This window comes from Coffea arabica, chromosome 8e (genome assembly GCF_036785885.1).
Source record: "Coffea arabica cultivar ET-39 chromosome 8e, Coffea Arabica ET-39 HiFi, whole genome shotgun sequence".
Classification (NCBI taxonomy): Eukaryota; Viridiplantae; Streptophyta; class Magnoliopsida; order Gentianales; family Rubiaceae; genus Coffea; species Coffea arabica.
The window spans coordinates 44,531,489-44,551,777 of NC_092324.1; the positions used below are offsets into that span (position 1 = coordinate 44,531,489).

Consider the following 20,289-nt stretch of genomic DNA (forward strand, 5'->3'; position numbering starts at 1 on the left):
ATAAATTATTTTACTTCAAAAATTATTTATCGAAACGCACCTAGAGCGCACTGTGGCCCCCACCCCAATGTGGTGTGTTTGGACAAACAATTTTTGAAGTAAAATAATTTACTTTACAAATTCCAATCACTTTTTTATTTTCTCAATCACATTTTTATCTCATATACATCACATCATAAAGAATGCTGCAGTAATTATTTCAAATAAATCATCCAAATAAACTCTTATCCAAACAACGTGTAACAAAATCAAATAAAATAAAATGAACAAAAAATATATGCACTAAAAAAAAAGGAAAAATAAAGCACCTAAAATTTGGGCGGGAAATTTCCCCATGACCATAACCCCAATTCTTCTTCTAAAAGCGTACGGTTTCCTTAACCTGCAATCCCTTTCTCCCTTTCTCTGCGTTAGTCCGTTCCTACTCACAATCCATAAATTCCCTCACACACACACACACACACAGAGTCTCTGTCTCTATCAGCCTATGCTTAAAAAAAAAAAATTGTTGTCACTGACAGAGTACATGAAAGCATAGAGATATGCGGGTGACTCGGCAGCGAGCGACGGCGACAGCCAAGAATTTGCACCAGCTCGAGGACGACGACGTTGTCTTTATTAAGGAGGTGGAGGCGGAAGCCTCGCCACCGCCACTGCACTCGGAAATGGAGATTCAACGGAAAAAGCTGCGTCAGCGCTGGGAGTTAGCTTCCATCCTCAATTTCCTCAACGTAAATAAAATTCCTTCCTTCTTTTCAAAATCGTTTGGATTAGAATGAAAATCCAAGCCTTTTTATCTTTTTCGCAACTTTCTGAAGAATGTTGCTGCTTTTTACAGGTTTTTGAGCCCGTAATCAAGAGCAATTTGAAGATTTCAGCTGAAGAAATCGAGTCGGCGCTCATCGAACCAAATGAGTCACTTGCTCAGCTTCACATTTGCCTCTTGAAGGTTCTCTTCTTCTGCCGTCGCTTCTTCCTTCTATTAATGCTTTCCATATTTATATTTAAGGGAGAAAAAGTTGCATAATGGATAGTACTTGGCAGTTTCTTAATGACTGGGGTTCAACGCAAACTAATAATTGTTAAACGCGGTTTTATATTCGCGAAAGGAAAGATTTTGCCAAATCATCGAACATTTGATGTCTGGAGTTAAAAGAAAAAGAAGTGTTGATCGTTTTCTTTACTGTGGTTTCACTTGCACCATGAACTAAGGTATTGCGATTGGAAGGGTAATTAGGAGAGTTCTAGCAATTAGAACACATCTCGGTATTATTTGCGAGAGTAACACAAATATGTCTGCTATTTTACGAACCTAGATACTCTTTATCTTTCAAATTAATGACCTTCTTCCCTATTTTGCATTTTGCAAATGAATGCCTAGTTTCCTGACATAGATGTTTAATGTAATCTGAGAAAAGTTGACTGCTATAGATTTCTTAACCTATTGTGTGATTATCACTTATCTTATGTTTTGAACCTTATGTCAGGGGATACTCCCACCAAGCAAGGTGCAGCATGTTTCTGATGCTTGGGTGTCTATACTTTCTAAGAAGCTTTCAGTGTGGTGGCCATGGGTAGGCCACTAGAGACTTAAAATGTAGCAAATCTGGTGTAATTCAAAAGAAATCAATAGATTGAAATGTCTAATTATTGCAGGTTGCCGAAGGAGATTTTCCTTTGACTGCTGGGAAGGGGTATGCTATTTCAGTTTCTGGGTACATTTCATGCCTGATGTCTTCTAGGCTGATAATTCTCAGTAGTTGCTTATCTTTGGTGACGGCCGAACTTTCCCAGAGAAGAGATGAACAGATACAAGGAACTTGATCCTACGATTCGCCTATTCATTCTCAAAGCACTTTGTGAGATTCGAGCTGATGTATTACATCTTCCCCTTTATTTTTCTTTCACATGCCCACTTGTATTTCTCTGAAGTCTTTTGGTTTTCATCCATGCAAATACGGAATACTGAATTGTCTTGAAGAGTATAAAATCTTTTGCTTTTCAGTCACACATGTTTGCTAACATCTTTTGATTTATAAGCAAAGAAGTTTGCTTTTCAAGTAACAGTTTCTTTCGGTATGACCTTAAAGATATCTTTCTTTTTTGCTGTCAATATAACATGTCTTGTTTGCTTACAGCAAGACGATGTTGTGTTTTATATCAATGACAACATAAAAAGTGGAGGTGAAGTTTCCGCTTTTCAAAAGGAGAAGCTTGGGGGAGATGGAAATGGGACTTTGTACTGGTAATCTGTCAACAGTGCACTTGAAAAATGTGAGAAAATTATGGATAAAATTATTTAAGGTTTTCTTGTGGTAGGTCTGATGGCAATGCAGTCATTGGTCACAGATTTTACAAGGAAGTTCAAGTGTTTGACTTTAAGCCAAAAGCTAAGGTCAAGGGAAACAAGCTAGGGATAACTTCTCACTGGGAGACACTTGCAACTAATTTTGAGGAATTTCGTGAAGTGTTGGTACGACATGGTTGCCCTGCAAAGCGGGAAATAACATTATCCTTCAGTTGATCATTTTGAGTACTAGAAGTAATGAAAATGTTCTTTTCTTTGTTATTGTTAGAATGCGTTCTCTTCTAGTAAAGTTAAGTTGGAAGTAGCAGTTGGCAAGGCTGTCAAGGCTGATATTATGCCTGCTCTTGAGAAACTTCAGAAGGTTAGTGCCCTGAAATTCCTTCATATGCGTGACTTAAAGTTTCTTGTTGTTATTGTAGGTATAGCAACATTAGTATTTCTGCATTGCTTTTGCGGTGTTAATGCATCTCTGTTAGTTTCCTTAAACAGAAGAAAGAAAGGGAACTGAAGCAGCAGCAAAGAAAGGAAAGGCTTCTGAATGTTTCACGAACTTTGGCAATAACTCGTTCTAGCCGTAGATTGAGGCCTGTCAGTTATAAATTTGGTATGGCACGTCGTACCACTTATCTAACTTACTTTCCAAACCTATTCCATATGACTCCACTTGTCAAACTGCTGTCCAAACTTAGCATAAGATTGTGCATGTGAACCTCTTTAATGCAGTGGTACAAACATCATGGATTACAGAATTTAAGTGTACAGACTTGACAGATATAGGGGCCTACATGGTTTAATCCCAGTGACCCAAAAATAGAAAAGGAAAAGAATACTCATAGAATATTCTTTTTTCGAATTAGACATTCTAGTTGAGACAAGATTACCAGGACTTCTATCCAGCTGTAACTATTTAATTGTAAACTTTAATTCTTAGTGATCTTGCCCCAAAGAATGTGTAAGCATCCAGTAGCAATGAACTAGAGTTGCATTTTTAACTCCACTGTTGAACTTCTGCCGGCTTTTTTCTTTACTTTTCTTGTCAAGCCTTTTGAGGAAGTGGGTTCTTACATTGTTCACTCTTTTTTTTTTTTAATGTGAAACAGTTATAGATTTTGTCCATCAGATGCTACACCTTAGTTAATGTAGGCTTGAAAGAGCCATAAGCTTGATGCAACCAAGACCAAAAAGGAACTTTTGCAAGCATTGATAGATGAAAAACAAACTGAAGTTTAGTCAAAACTAGTTGTTTTGGCAAACCCCTTGCTCATTTATATGCAGCGTTACTTATTGATACATATGATTTTGCTACTATGTTTTCAAACTGAGTTGGTTTTAATATGTAAATATTCTGCAGAAGAATATGATAGAGCCATTGAGGAGGCAATAGATGTGGCACAGTACGTTTCCTGAATCTTGCTTTCTATAGCTTATATTTATTTCCCGTGTGGTTGCACTTCAATAGTTGCAATAATCCTTTGAATGATGTCTTTGGCACATTATTTGAATTTCTCTGAGGACAATTTTGCTTTGACATTTCTACTTGTGTCTGTCTCAATATTCCAGAATAGCTTATGTCAAGGTCCAAACTGCTTCAAGCATGCCAATAATAAGAAGAAACCTACTTAGGCAATCATAATTCAATGTGTTTACTTCATCAATCAGCATTTCCTTTGATGTACTTAAGACAGTCATAATCCCTCCAAGTCATCATAGCTTCGACATACTAATCTGACTTGAAGAGCATTTTCTATTTGTAAACCCTGCCTGAACATTATGCCATGCCTGACGGGCCTCTGTGACTCTAGTGTAAAGGGCATGCAGCTTCCAGTTATCTCTAGCCTTATTAATCGCTTTCTTATCATTTTGAGATTTAATGGTTCAATAGTGGTACTTCTTCCTTCAGTGTCCCATCATACCATGTTGGACATCAAAACTAGTGTGCCATGGGAGATGTTACATATCTCAAACTTAGCTAGATATTGCTCCTGCTAAATCCCACTTGCATTTCAGAAACAAGAAGACAACTGAACAGCTAAGGTGTGAAGTGAAGCATGATGTGCGGGGAAGAAAGGATCAAATTCTCTCTATTGATGTTTCAAATTCTGGCCACTCAAGGGAGAGTCAGTCTACTGAGAGTGACACCGACTCTGAGAAGCATCAATTCACTTATCTGGGTCTGAATGCAAATGATGGTTCTGAGGATGTTGGTGTTGATGTCGACAAAGAGGTAATAAATTTGTTCGAGGGAAACAACAATGTTGACCAGAAAAACAGTTTAAACCCTGTGTTCCGTAATTTGGATGGTTGGATAGTCCATGAATCCAATGCTTCACGTGGCTGTAAGAGACATGGTGGGAATACCAACATGAAAATTCCAGAAATTGTAAGCTTAACTACAAAGAACCGATTGAGGCAACGACCTGTAGTCAACACTGCTTTGGAGTCTGGTATTGTCCCTGATTCAGAAGATGAAAAGTCGCCAAAAGATATGAACAAGAGAGTAAGAATCTGCAGAAACGCATCACAGGCTGCTGCTACTGACATTGATGCATCAGGCAGCTCAAAGAATTGGGATTGGAAGTAGGTTAGGTAACAAGGGATGTTACTAATTGTGTTGTCTTTCAGAAACAAAATTTTGACAGATGTAAAAATGTAGTTTGCTATTGGAAATACTAGAAGCTGTGGTAGATCAGCTTAACTTTATTAGATCGAATTTGAATGTTTAAATCCATGGCACTATTATCAGGCTTTCTAAACCGTATGATGCCCTTGTTTGAAGGCTTCATTTTGATAGCTAATGCAGTTTATTTAATTCTCCTTGCATCCTCAGTATGTTGATGAATACTTAGCACCAGTTCTAGCTGTTGTACTTTGACTACCTGGGCACAACTTGGAGTTGATAACGTATCTTCTGAATATAAAAGCAAGATCGAATGTTAAGCCAAGTGGAGTATTGCTGTTGTCAGTAATACACTAGCAAATTGCCGGTGCCGCTAGCTGCTGCGGCTGCAACTATTGTTTCTCTGTCTTTAAATCCATTCAACAAACTATTAAGATCTTTCTCATGTTTTCTTTGACGGTTCTACAGGTGATGGTTGGATTAATGGTTTATGGCGAGGTCCCTATTGAAAGCAGCTCACTGAAGAGTGAAGACTCATTTGAGCAGGCTTCTTTTCTTCCTTTTTTTCATTTTTATTTTTTTTGTAAAGGCATTTTCAGCAAACTTTATCACAGGGCAGTACGAGTACTATTGGTAAACCTGTAAAAGCTACTATTACTGGATGATAAAAGAGGAGACATTCAGGAAATAGGTACTTCGGCAATCAATTGCTCCTCTATGGTCAGCTTTGCTGCCGCTTCCTAAGGTTCGTTGAAGTGTGTTAAGGTCTACTCGTTTCCCTTTTCCTTATTTCTAATTTCAAATGCCAAATTTGGAAAACAGCTCATTAGTCAGGAATGGATGGTAATTCATTGGAAGCTATATGGCGATCAGGCAAGATACAGGTTTTTGGGGGTAAAGGTGTAATTAAGAAATTTAAATGGGATAATTTCAGAAACCTTTACTGGGTTTATCATAATATCACTCAACTTTTCTCAAGTTTTTAAAATCTCACTTACCTCCTCTTGTCAGCTTGACAAGACTAAATATTCCTATCAAAGGCCACCAATTGACAACATTACCCTTACTCTTAATAACTATTTAACCAAAAAGCCAAAACAAAATAAAATTTTAAAAGCAAAAAATGTAAATTAAAAAAATTATTAGCTAATAATAGTCCATATTTCTTTCCATTGCAGTCATGGTAGAATAGCAAAGGACATGAAAAAATTAAATCTAATCAAGATCAACAATTTAGGAGGATTTTAGAGAGTAATTAACACCTTAAAAAATTTCGTACGCAGTTACAACTAAGAAAGTCAAGATATTTTTTGGAAAAATATATTTTAATTCATGATGTAGTTTAAGTTGTATTGAAAACTAAAATAATCTCTTCATACTTGTGAATTTTTCAAGGTGTAATTTTTGTTTTTGTTCCAATACAACTAAAATAAATAGTTTACGATTAAGAAATTTACACATTATAAAAATTCAACCTTATTTTATTTTTTATTGTTGTTATAAATTTCATAACTAGGATAATATAAGAATAGTATTAGAACAAAAGTTTTTTCTTTCTTGTATTTCCTCCAAGGCGGTTAAAATATTACAAGAAATGTTAACTCAAGGGAGGTAAGTGAAATTTTAAAAACTTTAGGAGAGTTGAGTGATATTATAAGAAACCTTGAGGGAGGTTTCTGAAATTATCCCAATTTAAATAGGACAAAATATGTTAAGAAATCTACTGGCCACAGTTTACCTTTTTTTTTTTTTTTTTTTTTTAAATGAATCATAACCTAATTCAATAATTTACCTCTCTATTATATGCTCTATGATGTAAATTGGTATTGGTTAATACTATTGGATAAGATTTTTTGACGTTTCGTTTAGATATTTTCAAAGACAATCCTAAATTTTTCTAGATCGCTGTGGGTCGAGGATTACAAATTATCGGAGGACCAATAGAACCAAAGCATAATTCAAGTAAGAAATAACAATCCCCTTAATAAGACGAGAAAATCTGCTTTGAGTGGGAGAGAAGAAATCGGTGGTCGTTGTTGAATTCACAGCAACATGACCTATAAGTCGATTAGCAGCAAACTGAGCACGAAAGTCAGGATGGCCGAGTGGTCTAAGGCGCCAGACTCAAGTTCTGGTCCTCGTGAGAGGGCGTGGGTTCAAATCCCACTTCTGACACGTTTCACAAACCTTTTTCCCCTGGTTCTTTATTACATTTTCAAAACAAAAAAATATTCTTTTATGCACTAAAAAAAGAAAACAAAATATTTTCAATATCTTCTTTAGTTCCTGTCTTTTAACTCTAACTTCAATTTCGTCTCTAAGAAAAAAAAAAAGAAAAAGAAAATCTCCAACTTAATTTACAATTTTGTAGTAATTGATTTTGTCTTTCCCATTTCTCTTTTATTCTTTCTAACGTCAAATACAGATTTGCGGCAGCAACCGAGGAATATTGCAGGATGAGCAGCGGCAGGGAAGGTCGACGACGTCGCATAGTCGACAGAGGAACCGATCGTTTAGCCCTAATCACCGGCCAAATCCGAACCCTCCCATCCGATTCCGAATCCGATCAATCGCACGGTTCCCACTCCCACACCGCCTCATGTCCGCCGTCGATTTCTCAGTCCCACGGTAAACGCGCAGTAACATTTCTTAGCAATCCGCTTATGAAAACTTATCACATTGTCTGATTTAATTGTCCTAATTTTTTGTAATTAGCATAATTTTTTTAACGCGTTTAATATATGATATTTGGATGTGCGCAAATTGAATCCAAGATGTTGAGATTTGGTTTCCAATTTATTAGTAAAAGGTTTTAGGGAATGTGTTTCTTCATGCGCATAACTTCTTGAGCTGGATATAAGGTTGGAGAATATTTTGTCATCTTGCTATTGATATTCTGGACTCGCGATATCAATTTGATTTTAGCAATTTCTCTGTGAAGTTTAGATTTTGGTAATGGTGAAGATGGCTTTTGTCTTGTTACTGTTTTGATATTTGTCTATCCTTTTGGTGGAGTTCGGGATGGGGATGAAGAGGGGAAGAAAATTCATTTCATCTGTTGTATACTAGGTTTTAGTGCAGCAAGCCAATTACGAGAAAGTAGTTACTGATTGCGCCATATCTGTGAGTCCCGATTTTCTGACAATTTTGGTGAAATCTGTGAACTTCTCCGCTACATGATTCTTGCTGCTTATGCAGCCATTGCACTGTTTCTCAGAAAGATGGTTATTGTTATCCCAGAAAAATGGCAATAGTTTATGTGTATGATAGTTGAGATCATGTTGATATTGCGTTTGTCTATGGCATTTTGTCATTTAATACTCTCTTATTCACAGACGCTGCTTCCCCCCAGACCCAGGATAAATCCTCGGGCTCACTGCCACCAAGTCTTGACTCTGTCAGTGAAATTAGCGAGCATTTTATGACTGGGGACAGAGGTGGACCAATTATGCGCGAATGTGAGAGTAGCATGGAATCCTCTAAAGTATCTTCCTTTGATCTTGATGGCAAAGGATCACCAGCTCAGGATCCTCAGCTTTTTGTCTCCCAGAAAGGCCACTATTTTGAGGCAATATCTTATTTTCACAAAATTGTTTCACCTAAGGCAGTGAAATCGGAAATTGTAGCGACAGAGAGTACTCGCACTTTGTGTGCCCTAGTGGTGGCCATACTAGTAGTTTTGGCTTCTGTGGGGTTTCCAATATTAGGTAGCAGCTTTTTTAAGAGCGTTGTATTTTTCAGACCACTTTATCTACTTCTCTTGACCAATGTAACAATTGTAGTAGCACGGCTTCTAGAAAGGCAAAGAGGTTTAGCGAGGCCTGAACAGCAACCAACCAGCAGTCCTTCGGTTGGTGAGACTGGCTTGGCTGATCAACTTGGGAGTGCTCTGGAATTGGCATTCCTTTTGCAGGATGTCACAGGTGCGATTTTCATGGACTGTAGCGTTTATGCAGTAACGGTTATTTGTGGCCTTTCTTTGGCTGGAAAACTCGACTGGTAAAATTTGTTTTGGCTTTGTCATGTAGCAGTTAATAATCTCTGCCGAGGAGTTGTTGTCATTTGGCGCTTTTACTGTGCTTCAATGTAGAATGTAGAATAATGCCTCAAATATTTAAGATAGTTAAAATTAGTTCTTCATCATTTTGTTAATTCAAATTATAATGCTTTGATTCAAATTGATGTGTGCACTTTGTGGGTTTTTCGAGTCCTGTTTCTATTGCTGCAGATGATAATATCTGATGCAGAAATTGAGGGGAATTTCATTCCCTGCGCTTTCCCAGTTTGTAAAGATTTGCCTTGGAGATTCACCATCCCTTAATAACCATCAAGGAATAGGAGAACATACTCTGGGTTTGTGGAAACTGCTAAGCAGCTCCTATTTTTTCAGTGATAGATAGTATTCTGAACTACGATTTTTCAATTCTTGACATTCATCTAGTGAATGCAGAATGTGTGTGATTCGCGTACTTGTAACTGACCAAAAAGACCTCTGTAGGCTTGCTGTTCTAGCGTGTACTAAAATGATGTGAATCCTGGAACGGTTTTCCCGGAAATAGAACCTACAAATGAAAACTTTAACTGAATATATAAACTGATTTACCTAGCCAAAAAAGAAAAACGTAATTACAAGTCAGAGTATTGTTAACGTGATTAAAGTACCAAAATTATGAGAACGTAATTACATACTGTTAGTCGAGCGGCCTTTACCCGGCAAAGATTGGATTGATAATAACACCAAAATTATGATAGTTGATTGCATCTTGAATTTAAATTTTTGATTGATGGTAGACAAATATTCTTCTTTCTCCAAAACTACCAAACTAAACTGGAGTTTAAAAAAAAAGAAAGAGAAGAGAGCATTTCCAAATGATTGTACTAGTTGAAACTTTATTGCTAGAAGAAAAGGTGGTATGCCTTCAAATGGGAGCAAGAAACCTTCAGAGCTGTTAAAGTTAGTGTACCTTCTAAAAGGAATTGACAGCAGGATATCCAAAGCTTTTTGAGCTGACTCTTTCTTTCCAAAGCTAATTCTATAATTTGAAACTGCATGCTTCTAGGGCTGTATAGCTTAATAATTGTAAGATGCTTGGCCCCAGCTTCAATGCAACTACTTAAGCTTCAAACTTGCATCTAATTTGTTGAGGAAAGAGGTAGAAAATCACCCTCTACCAACAAAGTGCTATGTATTTTTTACTGAAAAGCCATTTCCACCAACAGAACTCCTGAAGAGAGCACAGAAATGACAGTTTGCAGTTTCCACAGCATACTGCAAAAGTAAATTTTGAATGCTTCTCTGACTATGCATGATTTATCTAATATCCTCTAACGTGGTTATGGCATCTATCTGATCATTGGTTTCACTTTGCTGCAATGCTATTAGATTCAGTATCCAATACAGATCCTTGGTAAATGGCTTTGAATCGTCTCCTGATACAAATTCTTGAACTGAATTGTTCGCCTCAATCGAACTGCAACCAGGTGTTTTATTCATGCTCTTACTTCGAATAAATTTTCTCATTTTTGAAACAATGTCCCACTTTCCAAGGTCTGCATAAATATTTGCAAGCAGGACGTAGTTCCCTGTGTCATCTGGTTCAAGCTCTAAGAGATGCTCCATTGCCACAATGGCAATTTCAAGATTCCGATAAATTCTGCAAGAGCTGAGCAGCGAACCCCATATAGCTGAATCTGGCGCCATTGGCATGCTCTTTATAAGTTTGAGAGCTCTTTCAGGGCACCCTGTCCTCCCAAGAAGATCAACTAAACATCCATAGTGCTCTATCCCTGGTTCTATGGTATGATTATTTCTCATAGAGTCAAAGTACCTTAAACCCTCGTTCACTAAACCAGCATGTCCACAAGCTGATAGAAGACCAACAAAGGTTATTTCATTTGGTTCAACCCTTGCCCTAATCATCTCTTCAAATAATTCAATTGCTTCATTAGCTCGTCCATGATTTGCAAGCGCTCCAATCATCGTACTCCATGAGATGACATCTCTCTCTGAAATGCAATCAAACAACTGCCAAGCCTCATTCAAACTCCCACATTTTGCATACATTTCAATCAGTGCATTGCATACACAAGTTTTTCTCAGAAATCCCTTTTTCTCTGCGTAGAAATGAATCCACTTCCCAACCTCAAGAGCACCCAACTGTGCACAAGCTGGCAACACGGCAACCAAACTAATCCAATCAGGCTCAACACCAACCATTTGCATTCTCCGAAAAACATCCAAAGCGTCACCATAGCACCCCAACTTTGTGTACCCGGAGATCATTGCTGTCCAAGACACAATATTCTTATTTGGCATTTCATCAAATAATGACCTTGCCCTCCTCAAATGACCCAATTTTATGTGCCCAGAAATGAGACTATTCCACGAAATCACATCTCTTTCACCCATTTCGTCAAACAACTTATGAGCCTCCCTCATGTCATCACACTTCACATACATATCAAGCATTGAATTCTCTATTACTCTATTAGACCTCAACCCATATTTACAAACATGCCCATGAACTTGTTTCCCCAAACAAACATTCAGAAGTCCTCCACAAGACCTAAGAACAAAAGGGTATGTAAATTTGTCAGGGAAAATGGGCTCTTCACCCTGTGGCTGTTTTAGCATCTGCTTGTATACATTTATTGTCAAGAGATACATCTGTTTATTTGTATAGGCTCTAATGATAGCATTGCACAAGAAAATATTAGGCTCAAGAACCTGCCTGAATAGCAAACTTGCATACTGTATTTCACCAATTTGAACACAAATATCCACCATTTTGGTCACCAAGAAATTGCTTTGTGCGAGAGAAAACTTGACCATTTGGGAATGTACTCTCTTCAAGTGTGACATATTCTTGCAATTTCTTAACATGGGCAAGAGCATATCTTCCACCCCTCTCATTGTCAAGAATCCTGCTTGGCTGGCCATTAACAACTTCAATAAAACCAAACTTTTTCTGGGAATTATCCAAAAGTAGGAGTAACTCTACCAGGCTGCCAGCTGAGGCTTCTGGTTTATTAGTTGGAACTTGGAGTTCTGATGTAGACAAATAAACAAACACATAGATGCATATAGATACTCCTCATTCAGGAAATTTATCGAACAGGTCTCACAGATTACATTTTGGGGTTCATTCCCGAGAAAGGGTCACTAGACTGAATTGTCAGAACAACGGAATATGACATCTCGAGGTGCTGCGGTAACTAATCTGGCAATCTTTTGGCGTTTCAAAAGTCAAAGGGAAAAGACTCGAGAAGTGGTGCTTAAGTTGTTTGATTCTCGTTTCAGAAATTCAGGTAAAGAGGCAAACAGTATTTTGGTAGTATAATGCAGCAAGGTGCAAGTTTGTTGATGAGTGAACGTCAAAGATTGGCTGAACTATTAAGAAAATGCTCCAAGAATTTTTTGTATGATCAGGGGAAGGAAGTTCATGGAGCTGTAGTGAGAAAGGGTTATGGGTTGGATTTGATGATCAACAACGACATCATAGATCTGTATGGAAAATGTGGTAGGATTGAATTCGCGCGCGCTGTGTTTGATAGAATGCCTGATAGGAATGTTGTCTCTTGGACAGCATTGATGTGTGGGTATTTGCAAGAGGGTGATGCCAGACGACCCTTATTGCTCTTGCGTGAAATGGGACTTTCAAGCGTTAAGCCTAATGAATTTACTTTCTCGACAAATTTTAAGGCATGTGGAATTCTGGGTGCTCTGGTAAACGGGAAGCAGATTCATAGTTTGTGTAGTAAAAGAGGATATGAGTGGTATCCTGTGGTTGGGAATTCGATCATTGATATGTACTCGAGAAGTGGACAAATATCTGATGCTGAATATTTGTTTCATGTTATGCCTATCAGAAGTCTAATAAGTTGGAATGTGATGATAGCTGGTTATGCCCTAGAAGGGGAGGGTGCGAAGTCTCTGCTGTTGTTCAAAAAGATGCAAAAACTGGGAGAAATACCAGATGAATACACATTCACAAGCACATTAAAAGCTTGTACTGTTTCTGGAGCCATCCTTGAGGGAACTCAAATCCATGCTTTTCTAACCGTGAGAGGAATCCCTTTTCTTAACCAGAAAATCGTTTCAGGGTCTCTAATTGATTTGTATGTCAAATGTGGACGTTTATTTGAAGCGCATAAGGTGTTTAATGACGTTGAACTGAAGAGTGTGATATCTTGGACAGCGCTAATAATAGGATATGCTCAGGAAGTGAATCTATCTGTGGCCCTGGACTTGTTCAGAGAGCTCCGGAATAGTAGTATTCCTGTTGATGGGTTTGTAGTCTCAAGCATGATGGGCGTCTTTGCAGATTTTGCTCTTGTAGAGCTGGGAAAGCAAATGCATGCATATGCAGAAAAGAAACCTACCCGTACAGACATTTCTGTAGCCAATTCAATTCTTGATATGTATCTCAAATGTGGCCTGATAGGAGAAGCTGAAAGGTATTTTTGTGATATGCTGGCAAAAAATGTCATTTCCTGGACAGTTATGATCACGGGATACGGAAAGCATGGTCTTGGTACCGAAGCTATTCATCTATTCAAGAGAATGCAGTCGGAAAATGTTGAGCCCGATGCAGTGGCTTACTTGGCTATACTCTCAGCTTGTAGCCATGCTGGACTTGTTGAAGAAGGCCAAGAATACTTCAGAAGATTTTGTAATGATCATCGACTAAAACGTAGGGTAGAGCACTATGCTTGCATGGCTGATATCCTAGGTCGAGCTGGACGTTTGAGAGAAGCAAAACATCTCATTGAGAACATGCCTCTAAAACCAAATATAGGCATATGGCAGACATTGCTTAGTGCTTGCAGAGTTCATAGAGATGTTGAGATTGGAAGAGAAGTAGGCGAAATCCTCTTGAGACTGGACAGTGACAATCCAGTTAATTATGTCATGATGTCAAATATTTTTGCTGATGCTTGTTGCTGGAAAGAGTGCGAGAAATTAAGAGGAATAGTGAAGGCAAAAGGCCTGAAGAAAGAAGCTGGACGTAGTTGGGTTGAAATTGATAAACAGATCCACTTCTTCTATAACGGAGATGATGCACACCCACTTTTTGAAAGCATCCATGATATTCTGAAAGAAATGGAGAAAAGAATGAAAGAAGAGATAGGTTATGCATATGACACAAGTTTTTCATTGCACGATGTTGAAGAGGAGTCAAAGCAAGAAGGATTGAGACTTCACAGTGAGAAGTTGGCCATTGGACTGGCTCTGGTTTGTGGTGGACTAGATGACGAAAAGCCAATTCGAATTTTCAAAAACTTGAGGGTTTGTGGGGATTGTCATGAATTTATTAAGGGTCTGTCAATGATTTTGAACAAGGTGTTTCTGGTTAGAGATGCCAATAGGTTCCATAAGTTTGAAAATGGAATCTGTTCTTGTAAAGATTACTGGTAATCAGAAAGATGAAATACAATAGACAGAAATACAGCTTAAAGAAAGGACTTCCAGAAGAACCGAAAAGAGGTTCCCCACAGGATAAAATAGGTGAGCTGCTTGTACTGCATTCGCTCTCGCCGTCTTTCACATGCAAAATCCAACCAAATCTCTCTTTTCTTGTTTGTGCAGAGTTTGGCTGATTATTGATGTTAGAACAGGCTCCATTCTCCAAATTTGGAGATATCCATTGATACTTTATCTGTTGTCCCTTATGAAAGATTTTTGTGAATTCTCCTCCTAGCTCCATTGTTTTCAGTCCATATGACGTCTTGTCTTTCAGTAAAAGAAAGTATTGAACAATCCAGTGCAATCAGAGTCAGCTCCAAAGGTAGATAAATCCCTGGGAAGAAAGACAGTGCCGTACTTCCCATATGAATAGATGAATTCTGCTGCCAAAGGTGAGTCGTATGAACTAAAAAGCCTCACTACAATTGATGCAGAACAGAGCAATGAGGATAAATGAATTATCTTCCAAGTATATATTTGAAGCAATGAATCTGAGATATGTTATTTTTGGGGTAATCCATTTTGAAATGAAACAGATCATTAGATTCACAGCTGATCTGCGACTACAGAGAGTCCATGGATCATTCTTCCAATTTGCAGCATTCCACGTCTCTTATTTTTTCAAAAGGAAATTATGGTAAATTGTCTTATCTATCACAAGCAATGCTAGTTCCACTGATGCTGTGAAAACACTTGGCCAACATTGATGCCAATTACGGGGAAGAGACAGTTGTGCTTTTTCTAATATTGTTTAAACATTAGCAGGCATGTCCTTAATTATCAGTTTATTATGGTTTTCTGAGCCATGCAATGGCAGCTTTAACAAGTTTTTACCTTCTATACGACCTGTGTGTGTTAATCTCATGTCAATCAAGATTTTTTCCCCTATCAAAAGCACAAAGTTACTAAATTCCAACTTTTGGCTTTGCGGTGCTCAATTTCAGCCTTGAACTACTGAGGCGGGTATATCATCAGATATGCTGCAGTCGAAATCACAAGCGCTATAAATGATGTGTCCTCCATAAGCTCCAGCTCCAACATCTCAGGAAACACCAGCATTGAGGAAGCAGAACAGGATTTCAAGTCGGAACTTCACCTCAGCCTCGTAGCTCTCAAATGCTAGGTTAGCCATATGCCCACAAATTTTGGACTGGTACGTGAGGCAGTTGACAAGAATTTCTATGGCGAAGAGATAATCAGTCACCAGAGAACATTCCATTTTAGGTGGCCAGAAAATGGGATGCTAACCTTGCAGCTGCCACTACTCAGCGGTTTAGATATCCTTGTGGAAGCCACCGCATTGTCATTGTGTGCTGTGACCTTTTCCACCTGTGCCAGCGTACTCTTCAAGCACTTAGGTGGTAAAAGCACATTATAGGTACAAGAACTTTGCAGTAAATGATTGGTAGATGAAAAAACAAAAAATAAAAAAAAGCAAGCTCTTAGAAATCGAGAGGTTGATTGGTACAAGAACATCCTTCGGGTTGTATGCGTTTAGGCAAATTACTTTCTAAAGACAGTGTACTTCACTCGCAGAACAGCAGAGACGCAGGGTAATAAAGAACTGGATGCTTTAAAACCAGAAACACAAGTATGAAGAATGGTAGTCACAAACCAAAGCTGTACCAGTACATGATTAGCCTATGCATTCTACATTGCTTTTTTTCCCTTTGGGCAATAACATTCTACATGACTTGATCATATCTTAGATGCCTTGCATCTTGACGTTTGACCCAAAAAAGGGGGGGAAACAACAAAAAAGATGCCTCGTATGAATCAGACATGGAAATTACTTGAATTGCTAGATGCTAGAAAATGTATTATTATAGAACTAACTTTTAATTTCTACGAACGTCATATTGATGATCAAAACCGTACCCCTTTCAGCAGAGGCTTTTTATCAAATCTGATGGCACATTTTTATATACAGAAACCCCATTAAGTAAAAATGCCAATCCATATGCTAAAAGAGATCTACTAGTTCCTGCGTCATATGGCAAGTGCCAATTGCACCATCATCTTTGACATACGGGAGTTGATTCCAAAATTGCAAAATATACAACAAAATTGAAGTTTCAGAATGTGAAGGAACTATAACTAAAATCCAACAGCATTGCAAAAGACAATCCAACATTCAAGCATTGGCAACCTGGGGCTCATGAATATCAGCATCTGAGCTTCCTTCTCCATGTCTGGCAGCTTCTTGATGAGTTCCCTCGGCATCTGCTCTTCCTTCGTCTATTGCCTCTGATTTACCTGACCAACCATACATCTTTCTCCTGGCTTCCCTGCGGGCTGCCCTCTGTTCTACCTTCAACTCTCTAAATTGCTCTTCAAATTTGGCTTCATCTTCAGGTGAAAAGAAAACAACCTCCATTTCGCCAAGCTCTTCATACAATTTTTCAATCTTAGCCTTCCAGTAGAGTCCCATTTCAGTGTCCATCTTATGGTATGGTGTCTTCAGCAAGTATTCATCAATACCACCTGCCTTGTCTATGCAGCGGAGGGCATGAGTGGTTACTTTTACCTTAATGTGACGATCTAGGATGTAACTGAATAGCCGCTTATCCTGTACATTGGGCTTCCATGACCTTCTTGACCTATCAGTTTAACCAAACAAAGAGTTCTCTGGCAGGTCAATTTCTCATCACTTCATAGGTAATTTCCTAGATATACCTTTAGTTAGAATGGGAAAAGAAAACAAAATGAATCTATGTAGAGCACAAAAACTTGTAAATGCTCCTGCAATAACTGCTCTAGAAAGTTTGGTTAATTCCTGCAGTTTAGCACATAGCACTACTGAATCCTGTTCTGTCCTCGTACTAAAGTTCATTGAGAATACAGATGCAGATTTATCAACACAGTGAATGCTTAATTTGGCATCTTGAAAGATCAAGGAGTTAAAATTGCTTACCAGTTCCGTATCTCGATATGACTTCAATGGTTATACCTTGACACACCCTCATATCATAATTCAATTGTCTAAACAGTGACAAGGATCCTTAGATAATTATATCAACAGACACTTCACCACAGAAAGAAAAAAGAAAAAAACTCTGGTCTTGGACTATTAATAATAGGAACTGGAAATACTATAATTCAAGTATCAATGTCATCTTAAATTCCTCCAAAGTGGTATATGTCAAACTGCATTTGATCAGAAATATGAAAGTTTTTCACTCTCAGCATCAAAGCATCTGCTCGGCCAGTATCTAATTTCTCCATGTACAGTTCAGAGCTTCAAATACAACTCTAAACACATAGCATATCAAGCATCACACAGCAAACATTCGGTAAATTGCATGTAACACGCTTTCCAATTTCCTCCACTATCTTTCACACAATACAAATTCCCATAAAATGAAAAGGACCAAATCACAGAGACACCCAGCGGACGCATTTCTCCCGGTCAAGAAACAATCGCAATAAACAAAAAAGGGATGACGAAGCATTAAAATGTCGAAAAGCCCAGAAATTTAAAATAAATTCCAAAAAGAAAAAGAGTCGAAATGAGAAAACTTTACCGAAAGTACGAAAATGAACAGGGTGGGAGTAACTAATAAGATGTCTAATCTATGGCGATGAGATATGAAATGTGATATAGGTTGCAAAAGGAGAACGGACTTGTTACCGCCGTCGTGGCTGACTTGGTTGCCGAACTGGATGTGGCGGCCGGCGTAGAGGCCGCGGTGGGCCCGACCCATGACGACCTTGGAATTGGGTACGGATTTCTTGAGCTCATCTTTGAGTCCGGGTGCCAGATTTTTCTCACCGCCTATCTTCTTCACTATCCTCTTCACCATTTCCCTCGACCTAAACGACATTTTTTCCCAGATTTCCCCCACACTCACACTCTTGAATGTCTGTATATGCGTCTTAATTATATGAAAATCTTGTTTGATTAGAACGATTGTAAAGATGATTGATTAGGGTTTTTTTCTTGCAAATGCCTGGATTTATAAAACCCTTTCACTCTTCTGGGGTTTTCCTTCCACAGCAGCTACAGGGGTTTTCAGTGCTACAAATCTGCCTGTTTTCGCAGTTAACAATTAGAGTCATGTGACTCGAGAGTGAAAATTGAAAATAGGAGCATGTTTGAGGGCATTTGTGGTATTTCAGAATTGTTGATAATTTTTTTTTTTTCATTTTTAATGTGCCAAAAAAAAATCACTAAATTATATAGATTCTCCGATCTTGGTATCTAAGTCTTTTTTTTTTTTTTTTGAAAAAATCATAGAAATAATCTCTCACACGTTGGTTTTGTACCTTTTACGTCCTTTATTGTTGTTCTTTCGTCTCTAACATATTGGTTTTGTATATTTTAAGTCCTTTATATGTGTGGTGATAATTTTTTGTCCCTCACAAATGAAAAATGCACGTTTTTAATCTCTTGATGGAAAAAAATCATTTAGCTAATAAAAACATTTGTTTTTTAGGCACTCGATTAATAAAAACTTTCATTTTTAGTCACTCAACTATTGAAAACATATATCTTTTGATCACAAAAAATATGTATTGATTAGTTGAATGACCATTTTGAACAGTTTTTTAAAATAAATTAGAATATTCTTGTGATATAATGTATGTGAGATAAAAAAGATGTTTAGAAAGAAAATTAAATGATTAGAAAACGTGTTTATGATGCAATTGAATATTTTTTTCCCAAATAATGAGGTATTTATACTCTACTCAAGACAACTAAAGTAGCATCAAGAAATATTTCATCCATAACCTGACTAAAAATGGGGACAACCATTATCCATGTTCCATCTTCAAGTCAGTTTTTGTCATGACTTCTACTATTAACGTTGCCATATTATCATTCAGGAAAAGACCTGATCCGGCCGTGGAAGTAAAGTTGAAAGAGAAATACCATCTTGACGTACCAACTTGGTTATTTCATTTGCTAGCGACTGATGACTTTCACACTAGCACTGATAATGGCATACCGCATACAGCCATATACAATCTGCTTGACTTCTCCTTTGGAATTCTTGAATGCAAGAGATCACAAGCCAAATGATCTTTGAGCACAGTCTTGGCGTTTTACTTGTCAGAACTGTATATAAACCCCTCATTCGATCCTGTAACTGCATCATCCATCAAACAACATTTCAATACCTGCTGCATGCCTAAAGAACCAAAAATGAGAAGCATTACTTTTCCAGCATCCCTTTTACTGCTCTTGATTCTCCTACCAAATTACTCCAATGTTTCAGAGGCTAGGCCTACCAAACTTGGGGCCTGTAGGCCAAGCGGGACAATAACAGGCAAAACACCCCCTCCAGGGCAATGCAATCAAGAAAATGATTCTGATTGCTGCAAGGCAGGCGAGAAGTACAAAACATACAAGTGTTCCCCTTCAATTACTCCAGAAACAAGAGCTACTCTTACTATAAATAGCTTTGAGAAGGGTGGAGATGGTGGCGGTCCATCAGAGTGTGATGACAACTACCACTCCAATAGCATACCGATCGTGGCTCTTTCGACTGGATGGTACGATGGAGGGAGCAGGTGCTTCAACAACATCACCGTTAGGTATAATGGTCGAAGTGTACAAGCCATGGTTGTCGATGAATGTGACTCGACTATGGGATGTGATGACGACCATGACTACCAGCCTCCATGTCCTAACAACATTGTTGATGGTTCAAAAGCTGTGTGGGAAGCCTTGGGTATTTCTGACCCTGATGATGTTGGCTCTATTGAAATCACTTGGTCCGAGGACTAATCCTCTTTGTGGCTATATTTATATGTAATTGATATGTGCTTATTTGATCTACTTGAGGGCCTGCTATATGTCGCAGAAAAATGAATTTTATCTAAAGACCCAAGGAATGTAACGTTTTATCTAAAGACGTGTAGTTAAGTACCGTGTTATTGACTTGGGGTGGAATT

At 38.1% G+C, this 20,289-nt stretch overlaps 5 protein-coding genes and 1 non-coding gene across 7 annotated transcripts; 4 read left to right on the top strand and 2 right to left on the bottom strand.

The window, feature by feature from the left end:
• The first annotated feature begins 356 nt into the window (after nt 1-356).
• On the top strand, nt 357-5,128 carry LOC113703485 (DDT domain-containing protein DDR4). Its single transcript, XM_027224864.2, has 11 exons — nt 357-731; nt 839-949; nt 1,488-1,574; nt 1,657-1,694; nt 1,795-1,876; nt 2,139-2,245; nt 2,320-2,473; nt 2,577-2,669; nt 2,798-2,912; nt 3,660-3,702; nt 4,316-5,128. The coding sequence occupies exons 1-11, from the start codon at nt 543-545 to the stop codon at nt 4,887-4,889; spliced, it is 1,593 nt and encodes a 530-aa protein (XP_027080665.1). The 5' UTR covers nt 357-542; the 3' UTR covers nt 4,890-5,128.
• Nucleotides 5,129-7,016: 1,888 nt separating this feature from the next.
• Nucleotides 7,017-7,100, top strand: TRNAL-CAA (transfer RNA leucine (anticodon CAA)). Its single transcript has one exon. It is a non-coding gene; the product is annotated as a tRNA-Leu (tRNA).
• A 2,687-nt stretch (nt 7,101-9,787) lies between these two features.
• LOC113703668 (pentatricopeptide repeat-containing protein At2g20540-like) lies at nt 9,788-11,865 on the bottom strand. The gene has a single exon (XM_027225110.2). The coding sequence runs from the start codon at nt 11,863-11,865 to the stop codon at nt 10,237-10,239; it is 1,629 nt and encodes a 542-aa protein (XP_027080911.1). The 3' UTR covers nt 9,788-10,236.
• Nucleotides 11,866-12,264: 399 nt separating this feature from the next.
• On the top strand, nt 12,265-14,624 carry LOC113703667 (putative pentatricopeptide repeat-containing protein At3g15130). Of its 2 annotated transcripts, XR_011819954.1 has the most exons (2): nt 12,265-14,433; nt 14,515-14,624. XR_011819954.1 is itself a non-coding variant. In XM_027225108.2 (1 exon), exon 1 carries the CDS (start codon nt 12,265-12,267, stop codon nt 14,341-14,343), a length of 2,079 nt encoding a protein of 692 aa, XP_027080909.1. In that variant the 3' UTR covers nt 14,344-14,624. The 2 variants fall into 2 exon arrangements, 1 of the variants encoding a protein (XP_027080909.1); XM_027225108.2 differs by having other exon boundaries at nt 12,265-14,624.
• A 1,728-nt stretch (nt 14,625-16,352) lies between these two features.
• On the bottom strand, nt 16,353-18,419 carry LOC113703670 (uncharacterized). Its single transcript, XM_027225113.2, has 2 exons — nt 18,016-18,419; nt 16,353-16,991 (listed from the first exon to the last, which is right to left on the bottom strand). Exons 1-2 carry the CDS (start codon nt 18,213-18,215, stop codon nt 16,526-16,528), a joined length of 666 nt encoding a protein of 221 aa, XP_027080914.2. The 5' UTR covers nt 18,216-18,419; the 3' UTR covers nt 16,353-16,525.
• A 1,078-nt stretch (nt 18,420-19,497) lies between these two features.
• LOC113704868 (putative ripening-related protein 1) lies at nt 19,498-20,244 on the top strand. Its single transcript, XM_027226738.2, has one exon. It carries the CDS (start codon nt 19,520-19,522, stop codon nt 20,120-20,122), a length of 603 nt encoding a protein of 200 aa, XP_027082539.2. The 5' UTR covers nt 19,498-19,519; the 3' UTR covers nt 20,123-20,244.
• Nucleotides 20,245-20,289: the final 45 nt, after the last annotated feature.